The 22,020-nt window shown below is 38.2% G+C and overlaps 1 protein-coding gene across 3 annotated transcripts in view; it reads left to right on the forward strand.

The window, feature by feature from the left end:
- ints2 (integrator complex subunit 2) overlaps nucleotides 1–22,020 on the forward strand; it is a 94,970-nt gene that overhangs the window by 44,059 nt on the left and 28,891 nt on the right. For all 3 annotated transcript variants that reach the window (XM_053645418.1, XM_053645416.1, XM_053645417.1), the window contains exons 16-21: nucleotides 2,986–3,090; nucleotides 3,223–3,387; nucleotides 12,357–12,558; nucleotides 15,546–15,671; nucleotides 15,849–16,050; nucleotides 16,207–16,282. In XM_053645418.1, coding sequence (XP_053501393.1) covers nucleotides 2,986–3,090; nucleotides 3,223–3,387; nucleotides 12,357–12,558; nucleotides 15,546–15,671; nucleotides 15,849–16,050; nucleotides 16,207–16,282 — 876 coding nt within the window. The remainder of the gene's footprint in view (nucleotides 1–2,985; nucleotides 3,091–3,222; nucleotides 3,388–12,356; nucleotides 12,559–15,545; nucleotides 15,672–15,848; nucleotides 16,051–16,206; nucleotides 16,283–22,020) is intronic.

Consider the following 22,020-nt stretch of genomic DNA (forward strand, 5'->3'; position numbering starts at 1 on the left):
TGCCAGCTTCACTTCGAGCTCCAGTGCTTTGCACAAGGAGAAATCATGACATTAACATGATGCTAAATGGCACTACAGAGGTTCTCAGGGACATTAAATGTCATCACGCTGAACGGGAAAAAACTTTGCAGATAAACTCAGGGCTCTACAGTGCGACCATTTCACTCGCATTTGTAACACCTGTACGAGTGACCTGTTCGGAGTTGTATAATACAATCAGGATTAAAAACTCCAAAATGCATCTACACCAAGCAACAGTTACTTTCACACTGCTTTTCATCACCTCAGTCAACCGAACAAGTGTGGAAATACTGCAAAGGAGCCATTATGATGACAAGTAACTGTGTACATCATCTGCTTCAACTTCCCGATCTTTTATTGATCCCGCAAAATGACCTGAACTTGCACCTGCTCGTGTAGAGACAGTGGCGTCGCGTGGAGTAAATTAATAATAATGCTAATGCTGCAAGGTGGGTTTAATTCAAACTTCTTTATTAAAAAAATTCCTCACCAATCATAATCAAGAGTAGATACTGTTTAGTCTGTAAATATAAAGTACGCTGCTGCTCTCCTTCAATAACTCTAATTCACTTAATTTAAACTCACGGTTGCCAGATATGACTAGAAGAGTCAACTCCAGTTTCCATGTTTTGATTTGATCCCCCCCCAAAACACAATATTATCAGCAGACATGGACACTATACTGGGGGAACCAATCTAAAACTGATAAACAAACAAAAATAAATCTACTAAAATGTAAAGACAGAATATGTGCTTAGTTATAAATAAATCATTTAATATAAAATAGATATTATAATAACTTCATTAAATATAAATAAAATGAGAAATAATGTTTAATTACTATGGGTTGCATTTAATATTAATTTGACATTAAGCTTAGTAAGCTATTTCCTTAGAAAGCTATTAGCCTTTTTCCTGATATGGATCATTTTTGTGTTAGTCTACTTTTAATTAGGACTCTCTATTTTTACGATATTTAAAAATAAATATTTTATGCTTGTTTATTTATCAATTAACCAACAGTATCTCATTGCTATTATTTTAACTCAATTAACAGTGACCATGAGCAGAGAGATTACATTAAACTGTTTATGACAGACCTCCTGATTAAAGTTTAAACAAAACAAGATTGGCATCTGGATCGATATCGGCTGTAAAAATCCTGATCGGAGCATTGGTAATGAACAGCATTAAACTAAAGTGCTTTGCATCTGACAGGTAAAATGAACTCACCAGTCACATCCTATGAGAGATTATCCAGATATATACACAATATACACAGAGTGGTTCGAGAACTGACTCCAGCCCAGAACCATGACCATGAATGGAAAATGTCTAATAGTGTAGCTTTAAATATGTTTAAGAGGTGCAGACTTCAAACACTGAACATTTATGTTTATTGTATTTGTATACAAGGTGGAACAGGTTAACGGTGGTTGTTTTTTGTACACAGTCTGTATAATTAACTGAAATTATTAAATTTTATTTATCAGAAGGTAAATTAATGTCATGGCTCACACTATGTTCCTAAATTCTGTCATAACTGACCAGCTCACAAGCCTACTTGTGTGTTATATTGTGGCATGAGAGAACTTAATAAATATGAAAGTGCAATAAAAATATGTTGTCACTAAAATCAATTAATAATCGTGATAAATAATCGAGCTCTCAATATTGATCAAAATAATCGGGAATATCATTTTGGCCATAATTGTGCAGCCCTATGTCCATACCCCTGTTAAAAATGAAACCAAGATAAATTATTGGGGGTGGGGTCACTATTAAAAGTAACAGTCGGTATCTGGTGTGCGCACCAGCAATGTACTAGATGCGTATAAAAGAATTTCCAAAACATGAGATATACCATCGAACACCGTGAAGGCCATCAACAAGTGAAGAAAATGCTGCACCACAGTGACATGACCAAGAACAGTCTCCAAAATTTACAAAAGGACAAAACAGAAAATTACCAGGGAGGCTACCAAGACACCTACATTGATGCTTGAAAATTTGTGAACCCTTCAGAACTTTCTATATATCTGCATAAATAAGACCTAAAACATCATCAGATTTTCACACAAGTCCTAAAAGTAGCCAAGGAGAACCCAATTAAACAAATGAGACAAAAATAGTTGGTCATTTACTTGAGGAATTATTGAGGGATATGTTCCAACATTACATATCTGTTAATGGCAAAAGTATGTGAAACTTTGTTTTCGATATGTGTAACCTTTGCTTTGCTTTCGGTATTTCGGTATATTCCCTTGTGCAGCAATAACTGCAGATAAACATTTCCGGTAAGTGTTACCGGACACACCGGGTTTTTAACTGATTTTAGCCCATTCCTCAGTACAGAACATCTTCAACTCTGGGATGTTGGTGGGTTTCCTCACATGAACTGATTGCTTTAGTTCCTTCCACAACATTTCTGTTGGATTACGGTCAGGACTGTGACTTGGCCATTCCAAAACATTTGTTCTTCTTTTAACCATTTTTTGGTAGAACAACTTGTGTGCTTAGGGTCGTTGTTTTGCTGAATGACAATTTCTCTTGAGATTCACACCACAATCAGGTGTCCTGACCTTTTCCTTTAGAATTGTTATAATTCAGAATTCATTGTTCCATCAATGATGGCAAGCCATCCTGGCCCAGATGCAGCCACCACCATATTTTACAGATAGGATAAGATTATTGTGCTAGAATGCAGTATATTCCTTTATATATTAGTGGAGGGCACTGTAAGTAAGCTAATATACAGGATGGGCACATGTCAAAAGCTCTACAAAATTCAAGTGGCACACAGCTTTCTATGGTTATCAAAATCTTAGGACCTTCAATGGTTGAGGTCAATCAGTACCAGCAATCAGCAAAAAGATACTAATTACTGTACCACAGAGCAAGTGAAAAATTTTCTGCATAGGTTGCTGTTATGGATAATTAACCAACCATGCTTTTCTTCTTCAGTCTTGATGCAGAAGAAGCCAAAGTCCTACTCTGCTACCCTGATGGACCAGATCCCTATCAAATACCTCATCTGTCAGGCCCAGGGCTTGCATCAAGAATTGGGGGGTAACATGAGCATTTACAGTTTCTACTTTTAAATAACTCACTCTTATTTAATTTAAAACAGATAGGGGATGATTATCATTGTTACCTTTACTTAACCATTTTCTTTCTCTCTTTATACCGTTCCTTCCTCAGGACTGCATTCTGCTCTGCTCCGTCTCCTAGCCACCAACTACCCTCATCTGTGCATGGTGGAAGACTGGATCTGTGAGGAGGAGGTGACTGGCACTGTTCCCCTCATGCGCAAGATGTTGCTCACCAGCCCATCATGCAAGTACTCACATGATCAGTTGCACAAGGGTGAGCCATGCTTTAAGCTTCAACCTGGGAAATTTTCTATAATATGTTTGCAAAGAAAGCAGTCAGACAAATCTGTTGCTTCAGATTTAGCTGATGTGAAGGCCTTTGGTGGTTGTTTTGAAAAGGGAAAATGACCATCTGTGTGGAAGAATAACAGCAAGAGTTGATTTTGTGCTTACCATGAATAACATGCCTCATTTAAGCCTACTTTGAAGGCAAAATAGTACCCAGAGATGTTCATTTCTAGGACTTAATATAATGTGAATAGAGACACTTCTATGTAACTATTGCTGAAGTGAGTAAGTACATATTACAGTGTCTGATGTTAGAGTTACGTGTTGCTGTCAATCTCTGACCTCTGGGTATCTATGAATCTTATTTTCTGAAATTATTATTTTCTGTTCAACCTTTTTGTAAACCACATATCTACATTATATGGTATGTGGACACCAGAACATTACAGCTATTTTGGGCATTCCCCCAAAAACAAATTCTCACAAAGTTGGAAGCACACAATTGTCTAGAATGTCTTTGTATGCTGTAGCATTAAGATTTCCATTTACTGGAACTAAGGGACCAAAACCTGTTCCAGAATGACAATACCCCTGTGCACAAAGTGAGGTCCATAAAGACATGATTTGCCAAATTTAGTGTAGAAGAACTGGAATGACCTGAACAGTACCCTGACCTCAACCCTTTTGAATACCTTTTGGATGAACTTGGATGCCAACTGCGAAACATGTCTTCTCGTCCAACAACATTTGGTGACCTTAATAAAGCTATTATGGCTGAGTGGGCACATATACCCACAGCCACTTTTCACAATCTAAAAGCCTTCCCTGAAGACTTGGGACAAATGGGTGTGATGGTCAGGTGTCGACATACTTTTGGCCATATAATGTATAGTGGACTCACCGTCCACTAGGAACACCTGTACAACTGCACACTCATGCAGTTATCTAATCAGCCAACCATGTGACAGCAGCACAATGGAAAAAATCATGCAGATACCTGTCAAGAGCTTCAGGTAATGTTCACATCAAAGATCAGAATGGTGAAAAAGTATGATCTCAGTGACTTTAACCATGGCATGGTTGTTGGTGCCAGATGGGCTTGTTTGAGTATTTCAGAAATTGCTGATCATTTAGGATTTTCTTACACAACAGTCTCTAGAATTTACAAGTGATGTGAAGTAGGGGGTCAAGTTTGATTATCTCAGCTTGCTGAAACACACACCGTCTATTTCAGCTAAAAGCGCAAATTAACCTATTATTAAGATGGCCCTTATAAATGCCCACAAGATTGCTATCGAACAAATCTTTTATTATGTATGCTTTTTTTATATCACGATCATTGGACTATTTATTCATTACAAAGACCTGTCTGAATCTTGGTGAAACACTTGCCCTGGGGGATTTAATGCTGCCAGGCTGTGACAATGGATATCGGGGCGAGGAGGTGGCGTTGCCACTGTTTTAAGAAACTCTTTTAAATGCAGGATGCTACCCACGGACATGTATTTCTAGTCTTGGGTTCTGTTTTCTGTGCACTCGTGCACAGACCTCCCAGATTTAATTGGGACTCCATCCAACAATTTTCAGACTTTCTATCTAGACTGGTGTCTCGTGGTGATAGACTCTTGATTCTTGGATATTTTAATATTCACGTTTGCCGTCCATCAAAACTGTTAAAATGCTGGTAAATTAACTTCTTTCCCTCACAGAGTCTTTAAATTTTGTGCAAAATGTCACTGGTTCTACTCATAATACGGACCGTACGTTAGATCTAGTACTTTCTTAGGGTATCTCTGTATCTAGTATATAGGTCTTAGATGATGGCATTTCTGACCATTACTCGATATTGTTTGAATCTGTCTATCCTTATCCTCACCCTTCTCGTTCTCAGCCTGTACGTTTCTCCGGGTCTATTCATTCGTCTACTGCTATTCTTTTCTTAGAATTTTGTTTATAACATTTCATAAACTATGTCTTATTGTCTCAGACATTGATTCATTGGTTAAAGCTTTCAATACATCTTGTACTGTCACTTTGATAATGTTGCTCTGCTTAAACCATAGAGAGTTAAGGGTGTCTCACAGCTTTGGTAAAATGACATCACCCATGCTCTCAGACGAGAGAGGAGGAAAGCGGAGCAAAAGTGGAAAAAGACAAGTTTCAGGTCTCTTGACATCTTAAAGGTGTGTTTAACAAACTATCTGAGAGCAGTAAAGGAAGCGAAAGCAAAGTTTTTCTCTAAAGTAATTGCTGATAATGCACATCGACCAAAAGTGTTGTTTAATACAATCACTTCTGTTTTAAACCCTAGGAGAGATGTGTTCTTGGATGCTACCCAAGAGACCTGTGAGGGATTTCTAAACTTTTTTACTCCCAAAATTGTGCAAATTAAAGGTGCTATTGTACCCTCACAATATGACCAACCATACCTTCTCCATTTAGCTCTCTGACTCACTTTGAATCAGTTTCATCAGCACAGTTGGCAGATGTTGTCTCCAAGATGTGTTCCAGTTATAATCTTGATATTCTTTCTACACATCTTTTCAAATACATTTTTATAACTGTTAGCTCGAGTGTGACATCTATAATTAAGACTCTTAGCGAATGGAGTTATGCTCCTTCCCTTTGGAACTCTCTTCCTCTCGAACTTAGGGAAGCTCAGACTTTGGTATTTTTAAACCTTAACTTAATACTTACTTTTTTAAACTTGCATTTGACCGCTGATGTCTACTTTTATTATTGTTATTATTATTATTATTATTATTATTATTATTAACTTTTATAATTAATTTTTTTTGTGAAGCTGCTTTTAAAGGCGCTCTATAAAATAAAGTTGTTATTATTCCAAGCAGTTTTAAACATGCAATTCTACATACCTTGTTTAAAAAAAAAAAAAAAAAAAAAAAACTCTCTTGGATCCGAAAATACACGATAATGAAAGGCCAATCTCTAAATTGCCTTTTATGTCCAAGATTCTGGAGAGAGTTGTCCATTTGCAGCTCTAAATGCACTTAACATTCTAGATACATTTCAGTAAGGCTTTAGACCTTTGCACAGCACCAAATCTGCATTGTTGAAGGTCAGTAATGATTATTTGATCTCCATGGATTCTGGCTCACATTGTTTAGTTTTATTAGGTCTCAGTGCCGCATTCAATACGATTGACCATAACGTTCTTCTCAATCATTTTGAGTGTTTGTTTGGCATCCAGCAAATGGCCCTTCAGTGGTTTGCCTATGTGAAAGACAGGACATTCTCTGTTATCTTAGGGAATTTTTCTTTTATGGCGGCTTAGTTACCATGTGGTGTCCCTCAAGGGTCAATTTTAGTCTCATTTGCAATTGGTACAAAATTTAGGTTGCTGACTGGACCAAAAAACATGAGCACATTACACCTGTGCTCGCTTCCCTTCACTGGTTACCAGTCAAGTTCCGTGTTGATTTTAAAATTTTGCTTTTTGGTTTTTAAAGCTTTGCATGGACTTGCTCCGCAATATATTTGTGATCTTCTCACCTTGTACACTGCTTCAAGACACCTTCGATCATCCAGTCAATTAGTACTCTCAGTTCCTCATTTACGTTTTAAGGCTAAAGGTGACTGGGCTTTCTATGTGGCTGCTCCTAGGCTTTGGAATAGTCTTCCCCTTCCGTTTCTGTGTTTAAATCCTCTTTGAAGACCTATTTGTATACTTTGTTTTAATTGAGGGGTAAATTTTTCATTGGCCCTTTTTGGTTTTTGTTTACTCTTTTAATTTGCCTCAATTCTGTTTTATATTTCTTATACAGCACTTTGGTTTCAACATCTGGACATTTGAATATTATTCTTAAAAAAAAAATCACCTGGTCTTTTTCCTGTTTCAGTGGCTCTGTGCCACAGACCCACTAAAGCTGGAAAAAGGCCAGATGATTTATTTATTTATTTTTTATAAATAATATTCAATACCCATGATGGACACAGATTCCTGTTCTTGGCTGACAGGAGTTCAGTAGTCTTCCAATGTAGTCTTCTGCTGTTGCAGCCCATCCACCTCAAGGTTCGATGTTTTGTGCATTCTGAGATGCTTCTCTGCTCACCATGGTTATAAAGAGTGATCATTTTAGTTAAAATATCCTTCCTGGTAGCTTGAACCAATCTGGCCATTTTCCTCTGACCTATTTTTTCATCAAGGCATTTCCACCCACAGAACTTGCTCACTCAATCTTTTTTTGTTTTCTGCACCTTTCTGTGTAAACTCTAGAGACTGTTGTGTGTGAAATTCCCAGGAGATTTTTGTAAAGGTTTTGTAGAAGTTTGTAAAATACTCTGAAATACTTCTGATACCAACATCCATGCTACAATCTTACTCTCGAAGATCAAACTTTTTCTTCATTTTGATGTTTGATATGAACATTAACTGAAGCTCTTGACCTGTCCCTGCATGATTTTTCTTTTTTTTTTTGCATTGTGCTACTGCCACATGATTGGCTGTTTTAAATAACAACATGAATGCCCAGGTGTTCCTAATAAAGTGGATGGGGAGTGTATATTCCAACACTGTAAGGAATTTTTTTTTTTCTTCAAAAACAGTGCAATTTGTCAGAATTTTCCAGACTTTATTCAAATTCAAATGCTAATTTGAAAATGCTAATTCAACCTTGCACTTGCAGTTCCTGTGTGCACATTTTAAAGACAAGTAAAATTCAGTTGCAAAACATATATTTACAGTTTGATTTTCATGAACACCTCCGAACAATGGCTGCCAAAATATAAATGCAAATGCAGTGTGCACTTGACATGGTATTTTCAGTGTCTAAACTTGTATGACCCCGCCTCATTGAAAAAACAATAACAACGGGGGGCCCCCCTGTCACAGGGGGACATAGGGCCCTCACATACAGTAGCCAGAGAAAACTGGCAAACATATGTCTGTATGTATATGTAAGTGGTATTAGTGAGGCCAGCAGGGGGTGCTCACCCTGTGGCCTGTGTGGGGCCTAATCCCCCAGTATAGTCACGGGGACACTATACTGTAAAAACAGCACTGTTTTTCGGATGAGACGTTAAACCGAGGACCACTCTCTTTGGTCATTAAAAATCCCAGGACATTTATGGTAAAAGAGTAGCGCTATAAGTGTGAGTGTAACTACAAGCATGAGTGTCCTGGCGAAATTCCCCCACTGCCCCTTCTCTATTATGGCCCCCTAATAATCCCCATCTTTGAATTGTCTACATCACACTCTCCTCTCCAGTAATAGCTGGTGTGTGGTGGGTGTTCTGGCGCACTATGGCTGCTGTCGCATCATCCAGGTGGGTGCTACACACTAGTGGTGGTTGAGGAGATTCCCCTCCCATACTATGTAAAGCGCTTTGAGTGTCTAGAAAAGCGCTATATAAATGTAACTGTAACATCAACATTGTCTTGACATTATTCTAGACAAGTTTGAACTACTTCAGGTGAAAATGGGAGTGCTATTCCAAAGTATGTAAAAAGGGCCACACTTCCTGCTGCCGGTTAGTGGCACTATGACCGTGCCCCACAAAAGTCCCATCCATGTGTTCAGCCCCCAATACCAAATATAAATCTACATTTTTACCTAAATCACACAGTGCAAACCAAAGATATGAGCTCTTCCTATATCTCATTTTTATGCCATAAGTTTATCATCTTGCCATGGCAACACCGTTCGATATATCAAAAATCTGTTCGCAAGTTAGCATCTTCAATGTCTTGGCATGATGTTGGCACATGTTTGGTGTGTGTTACATAAATCCCCTAGGAGGAGTATGTCAAAATCCAGAGCATGCATTTTTTCAAACAAACCAAAATGGCTGACTTCCTGTTGGCCGGAGCTAATATAAGCCAATGGAAAAAATGTCTGTAATGGTGATAACTATGTTCCCACCAAAACTTGTGGTAATCAAAACTTCTGATAAACTCATTCAGAAATGTTAGGGGCAGCTATGGAGTCCACTGGCCACACCCAGGATAAATGATAAAAGAATTATAGAATATTGCCAATCTTTGAAGAATGTACCAAGTTTCAAGGGTTTTTGAGTATTCCGAAGGCATGCGAACTAGGGGGTGCTGTGGAGTCGATGAGGCATGTGTATGCCAAATTGCGAGAGCAAAACAAAAGATATCGTAAGACAAATGTATGTGTAAACTTTTATAAGTTTTCATCCATCATAAGCCCCTCAAAACACTGTGGGAAATTTTATAAATCCTGCATTCCATCCAAAATGGCTGACTTCCTGTTGGGTGGAGTCAGATAAAACCAAGTGAACTTTCATACATGAGGAGATCAGTAACCATACCAAATCTTGTGCACCTCTGAGCAACTTTATCCCAACCAGTGACTGCGTTTGGAGGCACTGTAGAGCTCCTCGACCACACCCAAGCCTAAACACTGCTTATGTTTTTGATTTTACGCAGGTCTGATGTGTGTGCCATGTTTTGAGATTTCACGTAGGACAAATGCCTAAAAATGGGTGAATTTGTTAAAAATAATAATAATTAAAGCTGCAAGCATCGATGAATGGGCCCTCGCATCCCGGTGCAGGTTGGGGCTGCTTTGACAGGGGAACGCCATTTAAATTTTTATAACACTTTTTAGCAATTGTATATTGTTAGGAGTGTATCATGATGTAAAACATATAATTTCCTGTTGGTAGTAGGTGGCACTATGACTATAACTGAATAATGGCATGTAGATATCTTCAGGCCAGCACTCTTATCAAATCTTATGGGATGTTTTGGGAAGATTAGTCATTGTATGATTGAGTTGTAACAAATTCCTGTTTAATAGCAGTAATATCACGCTTTAGCACTTAGCTAAGTGTTGCTAGCATGTTTTAACATGTTTCTAGCATGTTGCTAGCATGTTTCGAATTTGCTGGCATATTTTTAATATGTTGTTAGGACTAAATCAGTGTAAAACATGTCACTTCCTGTTGCCAGCAGGTGCCGCTATGACGATAACCGAATATTGGCATGTAGATGTCCTCAGGTCTGGATTCGTATCAAATGTGTGAAGTTTGGTACAGAATGGACATTGTATGTTTGCGTTATAACAACTTCTCGTTTTGTGGTATTAATAGCATGCTTTAGCACTTCCCTAAGTGTTGCTAGCATGGTGTAACATGTTTGTCGCATGTTGCTAGCACAGATACCACTTACTCGCATATTTTAATATGTTGATAGGAGTGCATCACAGTGTAAAACATGTCACTTCCTGTTGCCAGTAGGTGGCACTATGACTATAACTGAATATTGAGCATGTAGATGTCCTCAGGCCAGGTTACGTATCAAACGTGAAGTTCTGGGAAGATTAGGCATTGTATGTCTGAGTTAGTGTAAAACATGTCACTTCCTGTTGCCAGCAGGAGGCGCTATGACTATAACTGAATATTGGCATGTAGATGAGCTCAGGCAAGGATTTATATAAAACATGAAACTTCCTGTTTCATGGCGAAACATAAAAATTTGTGAGAGCGCCATGCCCACGCCGTGCAGCGAAAACTCAAAAGCTTCGCAGGCCAGGATTTGTATCAAATATGTGAAGTTTGGTACAGATTGAAAATGAAAAGTGTATGCTTATAAGTTTTATATACTTAGAAGTTATAAGAACTGCCTAGCAGTTTCTGAAATTCTCAAACCAGCCTGTCTGGCACCACTAACCATGCTACAGTCAAAGTAGCATGGTTAGATAAATAGATCATATTTTCCCCATTCTGATGATTGATGTGAACATGAACTGATTCTGAAATTGTGCTGCTGTCACATGACTGGCAGATAATTGCATGAGTGTACAGGTGTTCTTAATGCAGTGGGTGGACAATGTATTACTGACATAGTATAATATCTCACTGAAGATTTAATGCTGTCTTGCTGCATAAAATTAAAATGAAAAATATTTGTATTTATTTATACATAATGTCTTAATGGGCCAAAGGAAGATTACTTACTGGTATATTTTTATTAGACTATATCATACATAGGGGGGCACAGTGGTAAGCACATTAGCCTCACACACCCAGGGTTGACGGTTCAATTCCTGCCTCTGCTCTGTGTGTGTGGAGGTTGCATGTTCTCCCTGTGCTTCGGGGTTTTCCTCAAGGTACTTCCCCAGTCCAAAGACATGTGCTGTAGGCTGATTGGCATCTCTAAATTGTCCGTAGTGTGTACGTGGGTGTGTGTGTGCGCAGTTGTGCCCTCCGATGTGTTGGCACCCTATCCAGAGTGTCCCCCTGGGCATAAGGCTCCAGGCTCCCCATGACCCTGTGTAGGATAAGCAGTACAGAAATGGATAGATGGATGGGTACACGAGGCTACTTGAGGTGTTGTGTTGTTTGTGTTATGAAAGTTAACTGCGTTTTATTGAAGTTATTTATTATTAAAGTTATTGTTATACCCCTAGTTAAGTACTGGGAATGTAATTAGAATGTGACTAATAAATGTGGTTTTTAATATCACAGGTGTAAGAAATACTTTTTTTTTTTTTTTTTTTTTTTTTTAACAGGGCTGAGGGTTTTTTTTTCAGGTCTTTCAACTCATTTTTCAGGTCTGAGAAATTTAGTCTTTTCTGGTTCCCTTCTTTTCATTCACAGAAAATGCTATAAGAGAGTTGTTTTTAGTAATTTGTGGATTTTCCCTAATAACTAAGCAAGCAGAATTTTGAGACCAAATGTTTGTCTGTCATCCATATTTTACACAGTAATTACAATATGACTTTTTGGTAATATCATGCAGCCTTAATACAACTGGTATTGCAAAGGCATTATATTTTGATTTGTAGCATTAGGAAGTGTTTTGCAGATGAGTTGCATGTATGCGTAGCAAATGCGATTGCAATACATCTTTGAATTAGCATTTTCCAGTTAGCATTTGATTAAAGTCTGGTATACCAGCTATTTATCTGTACTTTTTTCATGTTGCTGTGAAGACTGTTTTTTTTGTTTTGTTTTGTTTTGTTTTAGCCTTCCAGAATATAAGACTCGGTGGGCACATACTGCTGCAGATCCTGGAGTATTTGACATTACTGAGCGCAGGGGATCTGATCCCCTATGCGGAGGCCCTGACCACTAACATGGGCCTGCTGCTAGAGGACAACATATGCCGCAGAGTGCTGCAGACTGTTAACAAGCTCTGGATGGTACTCAATACAGTCATGCCTCGAAGGTGATTTCAGGGAATGAGTGTTTCTTGTGAATGAGTGTGTTTGGTTATTAATGCATAATGCATATCTGTATTGATAAAATATTCTATTTCACCTGTCCAAACTGCCAGTGGTGGTGTTTCAACACCTGGATACCTTCATGTACAGTGGTAAGAAAAAGTATGTGAACCTTTTGGAATTTCATGGTTTTCAGAATAAATTTGTCATAAAATGTGATCTGATCTTCATCTGTCAAGGGTATTGACAAATATAATGTGCCTAAAATAATAACACAAAAAAAATTCTGATCCCTCATGTCCCTTTATTGAACAGACTCATTCAACATTCAGAATGGTAGTGGAAAATGTAAGTGAACCCTTACAATTAATAACTGGTTGACCCCACCTTGGCAGCAATAACCTCAACCAGGCGCTTCTTGTAGCTGTGGATCAGACCTGCACATCGTTTAGGAGGAATTTTAGCCCATTCTTCTTGGCAGAACTGCTTTAGCTCTGTGATATTCTTTGGACGTCTCATGTGTATGGCTCTCTTCAAGTCATTCCACAGCATCTCTATTGGGTTGAGGTCTGGGCTCTGACTTGGCCACTTCAAAAGGTGGATTTTGTTTTTCTGAAGCCATTTTGTTGTGGACTTGCTCTGGTGTTTTGGGTTGTTGTCCTGTCGCATCACCCAACGTCTGCACAGTTTCAGCTGATGTACAGATATTCTCACATTATCCTGAAGAATTGTCTGATATACTTGGGAATTCATCTTCCCCTCAATGACTGCAAGCTGTGCAGGCTCTGATGCAGCAAAGCAGGCCCAAATCATGATGTTTCCTCCACCATACTTTATGGTTCGGATGATGTTTTCATGATGATATGCCGTGCCCTTTCTACACCAGATGTAGTGCTATGTGGTTTTTCCAAATAGTTCAATTTTAGTTTTATCAGTCCACAAAACATTTTGCCAATACCGCTGTGGAGTGTCAATGTGCTCTTTTGCAAACTTCAGGCATGCTGAAGTTCTTTTTAGTACGCAGTGGCTTCCTTCGTGGTGTCCTGCCTTAGATACCCTGCTTGTTCAATGTTTTATATATTGTAGACTCATGAACAGAGATGTTAGCCAGTTCCAATGATGCGTTCAAATCTTTGGCTGTCATTCGGGGTTGTTTCTTTACCTCATTGATGAGTCTTCATTGTGCTCTTGGTGTCATTTTGCCTGAGCGCCCACTTCTTGTTAGAGTAGCAACAGTCCCAAAGTGTCTCCATTTGTAGAATGTTTGCCTAACTGTAGACTGGTGAATTTCTAAAGTCTTTGAAATCACTTTGTAACCCTTGCCAGGTTTATGTAAATCAATAATTATTGATCGTAGATCCTCTGAAAGTTCTTTTTGACGAGGCATGGCTCACATCAGAGTGTGCTGCTTGTGCAGAGCAAAATCCAAAAGTTTGAGGGGTTTTTATCAGTCAAAGTAGCTGTAGTCCACACCTCCAAACTCATTTTCTTATTGAGACTCCAATTAGCTTTTTTGAGGTCATTAACTCAAGGGTTCACATACTTTTTCCACAAGCACTATGAGGTTTTTTTGGTTGTTCTCAATAAAGACATGAGGGATCCAGAATTTTTTTTTGTGTTATTATTTTAGACACATTATATTTGTCAATACCCTTGACTTAGATGAAGCTCAGATCACATTTTATGACCAATTTATTCAGAAAACCATGAAATTCCAAAAGGTTCACATACTTTTTCTTGCCATTGTAGATGTGACTACAGAGTCATGTGGTGACCATGTGACAGTATTTTGTATAAAATACTATTTTTAACGGCTTTCATTCCCTTTATTCTCACCGTGTATACAGTCCCCTCTGAAAGTATTGGAATGATAAGGTCGATTCTTTTGTTTGTATACAATGAAGACGTTTGGGTTTGAGATCAAAAGATGAATATGAGATGATAGATTTGAATTTCAGCTTTGATTTCCTGATATTTACATCTGGAGGTGTTAAACAATTTAGAACTTGGTACCTTTTGTTTGAACCCACCCATTTTTCAAGTGATCAAAAATATTGGAACGTGTGACTAATTGGGAGCGACTTCGTCATGCAGCAAGGCAATGACCCAAAACACACCGTCAACACAACCAGGACTTCATTGGGGGGGGGGGGGGGGGGTCAGACTGGCTTGGGGTCAGAAAATCTCCGAAACCACAATCTGAAGTCGCCTACATCACCACAAGTTGCTTGGAAGTGTTTCAAGAAAAAAGCCTTCACTCTCTTCCAAAAACAAACTCGAGCATCTTCAGTTTGCCAGACACTAGTGGAACTTCAAATGGGATGGGGTTCTATGGTCAGATGAAACCAAAATAGAGGTTTTTGGCAATAAATACCAGAGGTGGTTTTGGTGCACATAGAGACGTAGCCATATAGAAAAGTACCTCATGCCCACACTTAGATATGGTGGTGGCTCTTTAATATTTTGGGGCTGTTTTCCTGCCAGAGGGCCTGGACATTTTGCTAGGATACATGGCATCGTGGACTCTATCAAAGAGTCCTGGGACCTCATGCTTGTGTTAGTCACTGATATCCATCTTTTACCATACCATATAGAATTTCAAATTTAAATTAATTTCTGTAAAGACTGCTATCTTCTTGGCAATTACTTCAGCAAGGAGAGTAAGTGAGCTGCATGCAATATATCCAAATGACCTTCGAGCATGCCAACTACTTCCCTCTTTCCTCATCCTTGATAACCCCCCCGTCCCCCATCCCCCACCCCACCCCCAAGAGTAAGTTTTACCTCTTATAGGGATGGTGTCAAACAGACTGCTACTGTGTGTGTGTGTGTATATATATATATATATATATATATATATATATATATATATATATATATATATATATATATATATATATATATATATATAAAATATAATTTTATTTATTTATTTTTAAAGAAAATTCATTTTCTTACTTTTTTCATTCCTCTTTCTCCATTCTTCTCTTAGGTTATGGGTGATGACAGTAAATGCTTTGCAGCCATCTGTTAAGCACCTCAAGAAGCATTGCTACACTCAAAATGACCTGTTAGTGGACCCTCTAATTGTATTGCGATGTGACCCCAGAGTGTTAAGGTATTCGACCATTTTTTTCATGTTTCTACTGAATTTATGATTTATGTACTATCCAGATGCTCCCCAAGAGCACTATTAAATATATTTACACACACTTTTTTTTCATTTAATTTTGCCTTGAACCATCTATAAATCCTTTTTTAATTAAAGAAATGATGTATGCTTGTTTCTTTGCAGGTGTCCTCCCCTGATGGATATCATGTTACACATATTGAACGGCTATTTGAAGGCCTCCAAGGCCTACTTGAACGCCCACCTGAAGGAGACTGCCGAATTTGAGAGGCAGAATCAAACTATCTCAAACCTGGGGCTTGCTGGTCAGTCAGATACACCAGAGGTCACAAGGGAGGAGCTAAAAAATGCTCTACTGGCTGCACAGGTACCACTCATGACATAAGCAAGCAAAATAGACTGTTAATGTTGCATTTGTCTTAAATTCTCCCACACTGGTTTATTTTGTTAATAGAATATGTAAATTGTTAAGAAGGAAAATCTATCATCTGAATTTTTATTTCACCTGTTTTTAACACTGCAGGACAGTGCAGCAGTGCAGATCTTGTTGGAGGTGTGTCTGCCCTCCTCTCAGGAGGAGCAAAAACTAAGCAGAGCAGGTGACTATAGACAACCATAATAGACAAAAAATTTAATATACTTGCAATTAGGGTTGGGTGTCATTTGAATTCTATCAATTCCGATTATGCTTATCGATTCAGATTCGTAACGATTCCCAGTTTTGATTCCAAAGGGGGTAAAAAAAAACAAGTCAAACATGTAGATAATAATAATATTTATTCTTTCTTTTGCAAAACATTTAGTTGCAGCTGAATACCAGAACTAAAATCAGCAGTCTACATAAAGACTGAGCATTCATTAAGAGCTGTATGTAAGCAACACTGTTAAATTAAAGTGCTTTTAATACACAACACTTGTTGGCTGCAACCAAATAAAGATAATGTTAAAAAAAATGCTTGTTTAACTTGTTTAAGCACTGTTTGTAAGAGTGCAAATATAGCAGTCTAATGTTAGCACCAGTGCTCAACATTTATTATTAAGAAATATCAGCATATCAGCCTTTTCTGGAAGTATACTAGTTTCCTCCCTATTTGAAGTATACTAGCAAATAGTGTCTCCAGTAGTGGATAAAACCCTTTCACTTGTGGTTGAAAAGGCCTGCAAACATAAATATGAAGAGCAAGATCTGACAGCAAAGCATATCTGCTTTTTGTTTCCACCACCAGGCAGCAGGGCCATCAGATGTCATTGTAAGTGGCATGTCTTGGTACGTTTCAGCTCTGCATCCACTTTGTTCTCAATGGACAACATTCTGCTCTCTGTGGATTTCATTTTCGGAACATCTGCAGCTGCAAAAAGCTCATCCAATGGGGATATTATGGCCCTCTTGCAGGGAGATGGCTACAGAGAGAGCAGGCTTATTATTTAAGACTATAAGAAGACACTAAAGAAAAATTTTGAAATACGTAGATACACCATTAAGATTTTAGTTATTAAATATAATTCTAGTTATTTTTATTATATATTTACATGATTGTCCTCTTCCTCACTCTCTTCTCTGACTGTGTCGTCATTCTATCTTTGTTGTCTTTTCTCCTCCTTTGACTGCATTGTAACCCCATCTCTTGTCCACAATCCACTCTTGGCTAGAGACAGTGCAATTGAGATTTAGACATTTAGGTATTCCATCATGACTGAGGAAAGCAGACCTACATATTTGTGTGTAAATGCCACAATTTTCGCCTGTTAACACTGATAGATTTGGCACCATCAGCTTCTCTTTTATCCGGACCCAGACAGTGCTGCTGTCCTTAACTTTGTTTGAAGCGTGGGTCCAATGCAGTGGCCTCCTCAAGAAAGCTTCTGATGTCATCCCTCTGTGAGACAAATATGTATTAAAAACAAGAAAGGCACATCATTATTCTTTTTTCTTTCCTTCTTTAAAAATCTTATTTACCTGGTATGACTTGGACAGGTTTCCCAGACAGCCTGCTTAATGCTGGACACAAACACTGTGTCTTCCTCTTCAACTGTGAAGTGCTTCTCAGGCTTTTGAAGAATTGGCAGGGTTTGACCACATGTAGGGCTCTTCTCAGAATAGACACACTGAGCTCCGAGATTAAGTGTATGGGCAAAGCAACCTAGCTTTATGAACTTTAGCCTTTTTATTTCCACATCCATATTCACAGCATTATCAACAGTGACTGCCACTATTTTATCCATTATGCCAGATTCTTGCAAAATGTTGCTTATTTCTTCAGCAACAACTGGCCCTGTGCTTCGTATACTGCTTTTGTTCTTAGAACTTTGTCTTGTTTCCCCTTCAAGAATGTAGTGTGCCGTCACTGTGAGATAATGATCCTTGGAGAGGCTTGTCCAGCTATCACTGGTTAGAGCAACTTTCCCTACACTAGTTAGCTCAGTTATTAAGTTTACCTTTACTATCTTGTACCATTTATTTTGTCAGCTTTCCCTTCGAAGCAAGGGAGAAAGGCGTCTCACAAGTAGCGTTTGGTGGAGTTGTCACCAATATAGTGCTGGCTAATGATGGGACAGATGATGAGGCACTTGGGCTATGCAAAGCATCAAACACGGTGCACTCTTATAAATCTAGACGGTGAATCAACCGCAGATGCTTTGTCATGTTGGTGGTTACACCTCTCTTTTTTTAGTTACAGTTACATTTATATAGCACTTTTCTAGACACTCAAAGCACTTTACATAGTAGGGGGGGTGGATCTCCTCAACCACCACTAGTGTGCACCATCCACCTGGATGATACGACGGCAGCCATAGTGCACCAGAACGCCCACCACGCACCAGCTATTAATGGAGACAAATTAGCTTATCACAAGTATTGCACTTGGTTTTTTCAGCTTCTGACTTCATAAAATGTAGCCACGCTTTCGAGCACTTCCTGCGGTCCATCGGGTCTGTGATTTACATGACTCAGATTAGTGAGGATGGAGGCAGATCGCCAGATGGAGTCCTCACAGATGACATAAAAAAAAAAAATTTAAATCCTGTCTATCTGAAAATGCGGACACATGAATCGACAAGTGGAATCGAATTTTTTATTTTATACGGATTATCCTATTCCTGACCTTAAGTATCCGATTCCAGAATTGGAATAAATTTTCGATTCCCAACCCTACTTGCAATAAATCTCGCATATGGAAAAAAAAAACAGGAGGCTCTCTTTCCATGCTGTTTTAAATACTACCAGTTTAGTTTGACGTCATTTACGTTATAATTTTCAAGTGGTCTGTTTAAGGGGTGTGTAATCGTTATACAAGTGTGCTTGTTTTTTCTCTCTATTTTTCTTTTAAATAGCGCTACATTATCTAGCGTGTAGTGGAACGTTGACTCTAAGCATGCCTGATCAGGTTCTGTGGAATCAGATGGTGATCCAATCATAGTGGATAAATGTGGGAGATTATTGATAAAACTCTGTGCAGTAGCTGATGTGAATGTACGTTTGACATGATAGTGTGGCAAGGTGCATATATAATGATCGAGATGCATTTTAAATGAGACAAAATAATGATCTGAAAACCTATGCGTGCCTAAGATCCTAAGCTTATCTACTTGTACTACTTGGCTTCCATTATTGAAGGTTGTTAAAATGGGGAATAAACATAATTATTGTGTCAGTGGACAGAAATACTTTTTTCTGTTCTTAAGCTACTGTGAGTCATCCTTACAATTCTGTAATAGTAATTCAGAGACTGCAGTCAGCCTGTGAACCAAGAGAATGATCTAAAAATTATTATATTAATATTTCCTTATCATGATAATGAATAACATCAACCAGTGCTCATCCCCCATCACCATCTTGCCCCGTCATCATTCTTGCATTATGTTTAACATAGTAAATACTTTTTTTTTTCCTTTAACATAATAACTGTTCTAATACATGCAGTCAGGTCCATAAGTATTTGGACAGTGACACAATTTGTGTAATTTTGCCTCTGTACACCACCACAATATATTTGCAATTCACAAGTTGTGACTGAAGTGTAGACTTTAAGCTTTAATTCAAGGGGTTTAACAAAAATATTGCATGAATCGTTTAGGAATTACAGCCATTTTTACATAGTCCCTCCATGTTCACAGGCTCAAAAGTAATTGGACAATTGACTGATAAGCAGTTTCATGGCCAAGTGTGACCTGTTTCATTATTTCATGACAAGGAGGTGAAATGGCTGGAGTTGATTCCAAGTGTTGAATTTCCACTTGGTAGCTGTTCATCTGAATTCTCAATATTCAGTCCAAAGAGGTGTTGATGCAAGTGAAAGAGACCTATCAGAGAGATAACAGAAACGTTGGAGTAGGCAAATCACCAATTTGGTACATTTTTAAAAGGAAGGAATGCACTGGTGAGCTCAGCAACACCAAAAATGCCTGGAAAACCACAGAAGGCAATTAAAGTGGATAATCGCAGAATTCGTTGGTGAAGGAAATACCCCGTCACAACATCTAGATAAAATAAGAACACTCTTGATGTGGTAAGCATATCATTGCCAAAGTCTTCAATCAAGAGATGCCTTTGTGAATGTAAATCTAGAAGGTTTACCCCAAACCACTGTTAACACTCAAGAACAAACTGGACAAACTAACATACACTGCTGTGAAAAAGTATTTTCCCTATCCTGATTTGTTGTTTTTGTGAATCTCATACTAAATTTTTAGATCTTCAAACAAAATACAACGTAAAACGAAGGCACCTGACTAAACACGCAATACAGTTTTTATTTTTATTAACCAAATGCTTCTGATAACTGGAGATCAGTCTTACACTTATGTCTAGGACTAGGATTTACTCCCAGGCTTTGGATCATTGTCTTGCTGCATAATCCAGTTGCTCATGAGTTTCAGCTTACAGACTGAAGACTGGACATTCTCCATTAGGATTTTCTGGTAGAGAGCAGGATTCATGTTTCTCTCAATTATTGCAAGTTGCCCAGGCCCTGAAACAGCAAAGCATCCCCACACCATTACATTTCCACCACCATACTTGACCGTCAGTATGATGTTCTTTTTGTGGAATTCTGTGTTTGGTTTATGGCAGATGTAATGCCTGTCTTCCAAACAGTTCCATTTTCAACTCATCAATCCACAGAACATTCTCCCAAAAGGTTTGAGGATCACGAGGGTGTGTTTTGGCAAAATTCAGATGAGCCTTAATGTTCTTCTGGGTTAGCAGTGGTTTTTGCCTTCCCTTCCATGGATGTCATTTTTGCCCAGTGTTTTTCTGATAGTGGAGTCATGAACAATGACCTTTATTGATGTAAGAGAGGTCTGTAGTTCCTTTGATTTTGTCTTTGACTCTTTTATGACTTGCTGGATGAGTAGTAGCTGTGCTCTTGAAGGAATTTTGGAAGGTGGGCCACTTCTGGGAAGGTTTACAACTGTGCAGAGTTTTTCCATTTGGAGATAGTGGCTCTTTGGAGTCCCAGATCCTTTTAAATAGCTTTGTAACCCTTCCTATGCTGATGTATTTCAATCATCTTCTTCACCATTACTGAAATTTCTTTCAGCTAGTGTGTTACTGGGTGAGACATTTTTAACCAATTTCATGCTATTGAAAAAGTTCTGTTTAAGTGTTGATTTGATTGAAGAGGGTTGACTGTAATTAGGGCTGGCTGCATGTAGTCCAGCTGAACCCCATAATGAATGCAGTTTCATAGATTTGGAGAATTGGTAACTACGGTGGCAAATTGGTTTTCACACAGGCCCAGTTGGTATTGGATCACTGTTTTTGCTTCAATAAATAACATGATTGAAAAACTGTATTCTGTGTTTACTCAGGTTGCCTGTTTTATCTTAGATTTTCTTTTAATTTCTGAAACAATTTAGTATGATATACACAAAAACAGAAGAATTCAGGATACTTTTTCACAGCACTGTATGTTAGTTTGTCCAGTTACTTTTGAGCCTGTGAAAATGGATGGACTATATTAAAAAATAAATAAATTAACAGCTTTAATTCCTAAATGCCTAACAAACAAAATATTTTTGTTACACCCCTTGAATTAAATATGAAAGTCTACAATTCAATCACATCTTGATTGCTTTGAATGGATTTCAAATCCATTGTGGTGATGTACAGAGGCAAAAATACGAAAATGTTCACTGTCCAAATATTTATGGATCTGTCTGTATAATACATTTAAAATTTTTGACCCTGTACACCTAAATGTTGTGCAGCAGTGGCTAGGAGGATGGACCTTTCTGAACCATAGTAAAACAGCATATGTATCCATCACTTTATCTCCATAGTGCAGGATGACAATTTTCAACAATACTTGACCATACCTGTTTAGTTGAGCTATGT

The sequence above is a fragment of the Ictalurus furcatus genome, chromosome 16 (assembly GCF_023375685.1).
Source record: "Ictalurus furcatus strain D&B chromosome 16, Billie_1.0, whole genome shotgun sequence".
Taxonomy (NCBI): Eukaryota; Metazoa; Chordata; class Actinopteri; order Siluriformes; family Ictaluridae; genus Ictalurus; species Ictalurus furcatus.